The sequence below is a fragment of the Solanum tuberosum genome, unplaced genomic scaffold (assembly GCF_000226075.1).
Source record: "Solanum tuberosum cultivar DM 1-3 516 R44 unplaced genomic scaffold, SolTub_3.0 scf00465, whole genome shotgun sequence".
NCBI lineage: Eukaryota > Viridiplantae > Streptophyta > Magnoliopsida > Solanales > Solanaceae > Solanum > Solanum tuberosum.
Genome location: NW_006239386.1, coordinates 131848 through 135044, shown reverse-complemented (window position 1 = coordinate 135044; position 3197 = coordinate 131848). Strand labels below are relative to the sequence as shown.

Sequence of the window (3197 nt, the reverse complement as noted above, 5' to 3'; positions counted from 1 at the left end):
TGTTACAAATCCAACTTATATGAATTTTATAATTATCATAAGAAGCAGGGGCGGACCCACATGGAGTCTGCCGGGTGCTCCAACACCCATTAACCTCATCTCGGAATATATATAACTATACATAAATTAAGAGATATTTGTATAAAATTAACATAGAGCACCCAATGAACAAATGATTTGATTGGTCTATTGGCTCTTGGGTGGGTACTTAAGACTTTTTTAGTGTTGTTGAACCGGGGTTCGATTCTCACTGTTATTGTTAAAATTATCTAGTTGTAAATATAATTATCATGTCAAATACATCAAAGACATATCTTGGAGGTGTTGAAGAAATAAATTATATCTTAAAATTCTTCAAATATTATTGACTATTAATCATAATCCAATCACTCCCACACTTTAAATATTTCAAATGTCCATTTCATACCTTGTGTGGACATCAAATTAACATTAATATTAGATCATATTGTTGTCAAGTTTATTGCGTTGAAACTATAAGTCTTAGTAATTAAAACCTAAACTAGTGAAATATATGTAATTACCCATTTTAAATTTACTCATCTTATCTTATGTAGTTATAATATTGGATAAATTGATGTGAATGACATACAATATATTGTAGATTACGCAATAAATATTCTCTCTAATAATGGTTTCACACTGAAAATATAGTAGTGCTCATGTATTAACAACAAAAAACTTATGAGAAGTGAGTATCTTTTTACTAAAAAAATTATATCAACAGTATTTAAATTAGTTATTTATGATCCATTCTTAAACAAAAGCCAAACTAACATAAATGCCTTGAAAACTCTAAAATCCTTCGATTTATGAAATAAAAGGCTTTCCTAATTGATAAGATTTTCACTTGATTAAATGTCTCTTAACAAAATCAGTTAACCATTGGTAACATTATCTTTTTTTATGGAAAATCTTTATATAATGAATTTATATAATTCCATTTTATATTCTGTATTTAGTGCTAATTTCTACATTACATGTCTTTTTTTGCTTAGCAAATTTAATAACGTAATATATATCCTTACGTGCATTAATTTCCCTTTACCAAAATTAATATTTCTTAGTGCAATCACTCTTCTTCTTCTTCTTTAGCCTAGCTATAAAATGGTACTAATTATCAACTTATCTTATTCATAATTCACTCTTCTAAAACGTATTGTTCTCCTTAAATCCTTGCCAAGGATAAATGAATTCTAAAGTATATTTCCTTTTATCTATTTTAGCCTTTTTGGCTTTCTCTCAACTTACTTTAGTTTCTTGTAGAAAGGACAAAACCAACCATGGTTTAGATGGATTCACTCTTGATCTTATCCACCGCGATTCTCCTCTTTCTCCCTACTATAACCCTTCCATCACCCCTTCTCAACGCCTCCGAGATGCATTCCAAAGATCTTTCTCCCGAGCATCTTTCTTCACGAAAGCCTCCATCCATCCCACCACACTTGTCAATCATGCTATTCAATCTGACATCATTCCTGATTTCGCAGATTATTTAATGAAAATTGCCATTGGTACTCCCCCAAGGAAAACCTATGCCATTCTTGACACTGGGAGTGAATTGACTTGGATACAATGCAAGCCGTGTACTCAATGTTATAAGCAAATATTACCCATTTTCGATCCTCGAAAAAGCTCAACGTATAAAATAATTGGTTGTCAAAGTAAGGAATGTAAGCTAGTAAGAGAGCCAACTTGTGTAAAAACAAATGCTTGTGAATATCAAGTGCAGTACGGTGATGGTTCTTATAGTACTGGAGATGTTGCTTCTGATACATTCACATTTGCATCAACATCTAAAAAGGTCGATGATATTTCAATTCAACATGTTATTTTTGGTTGTGGACATAATAATGGTGGCAATTTTGGCAATCATACTGCTGGGATTGTGGGATTAGGAGATTCAAAAATTTCTATTATTAATCAACTTGATAAACAAATTAAAGGGAAATTCTCCTATTGTTTAGTCCCAAATGGTGATTTATCACTATCTTATCATCCTCCCAATACTACAAGTAAAATTAATTTTGGTCCTAAGGCAGTTGTATCGGGGCCTAACGTTCTTACAACTCCTATAATTCGGAAGAAGCCTGATGTATTCGGATACGATATATTCTACTTTTTAAACCTCGAAAGTGTTAGCGTTGGAGGTAAGAAGCTAGAGTTTAAGTCTTCACAACTCATGAATTCTTCTGATGTTGATGAAGATTTGGGAAATATTATAATTGATTCTGGGACGACATTGACATTTCTCCCTGAGAATTTTTACAACAAATTCGAATCAATTTTGGTGGAAACGATTAAAGGTAAAGTTAAATTGTATGACCATTTTAAAGTATATATATACACTTTTAGTTATCTAATCATTATATTATGTCTTAACAGGAAAGAGGAAAATAGCTCCCCCGTATGTCGACCTTCCCATATGTTATGAGACGAAAAGCATTGTCGAATTTCCTAAGATTGTGTTCCATTTCACGGATGCTGATATCGAGTTGTTACCTATGAATGCATTTTCAAAAGTTGCTGAAGATGTGACTTGTTTGACAATTGTTGAGGGGGGTCAGTATGGTGTTTATGGAAACTTGGCACAGATGAATTTCCTTATTGGATATGATCTTGTAAATCGAAAACTCTCTTTCTTACCTTCTGATTGTACCAAACACTGATAAATTTGGATTATAATTTTATATTTTTAATTAATTAAACACTGCTATGTAATGAAATTTGACCTTTAATTTGTTTAATGGGATCGTATGTATGTATGTATGTATTTGGAACGTCCTTTTCTTTTAAGTTCATAATAATTATAATCTAATTAACTTGATCTGGGATCTCCTAAAAGTGATATATACCATGTTAATTAGAGTGCATTATATACACTCAACCTGATTTTATGTCCATATTTTAATTTTCTGAATTTGGACTCTTTAATTATTTTTTCCTGAAATTCAATTTGATGCTCAATAATGCAAATCATTGATATGGAATTATGCAATTATTTCATATTGAGTGATATTTTTTTTAAGTTGTTTTATAGCCTAGTAGTTTCACATACACAAGTGTAGGTACCATTTCTAATATCTTCGAATGATAAAAATAAAATAAAGAACAAGGCATGTATTTATATGTTTCTTCGTAGGAATTCAACAACTAAATAATCTTTAGTATAATTCTTT

The 3197-nt window shown here is 30.8% G+C and overlaps 1 protein-coding gene across 1 annotated transcript; it reads left to right on the top strand.

Annotated features, from left to right (window-relative positions):
* Nucleotides 1-1207: 1207 nt before the first annotated feature.
* On the top strand, nucleotides 1208-2687 carry LOC107058219 (aspartic proteinase CDR1-like). The gene is made up of 2 exons (XM_015303657.1): nucleotides 1208-2324; nucleotides 2404-2687. Exons 1-2 carry the CDS (start codon nucleotides 1208-1210, stop codon nucleotides 2685-2687), a joined length of 1401 nt encoding a protein of 466 aa, XP_015159143.1.
* The last annotated feature ends 510 nt before the right edge of the window (nucleotides 2688-3197 follow it).

What these genes read in the sequence shown, in the direction of transcription:
- LOC107058219 (XM_015303657.1), top strand. Translation starts at nt 1,208, where the DNA reads ATGAATTCTAAAGTATATTTCCTTTTATCTATTTTAGCCTTTTTGGCT. An exon ending in TTTGGTGGAAACGATTAAAG is followed by an intron (nt 2,325 to 2,403) that starts GTAAAGTTAAAT and finishes ATGTCTTAACAG; the next exon opens with GAAAGAGGAAAATAGCTCCC.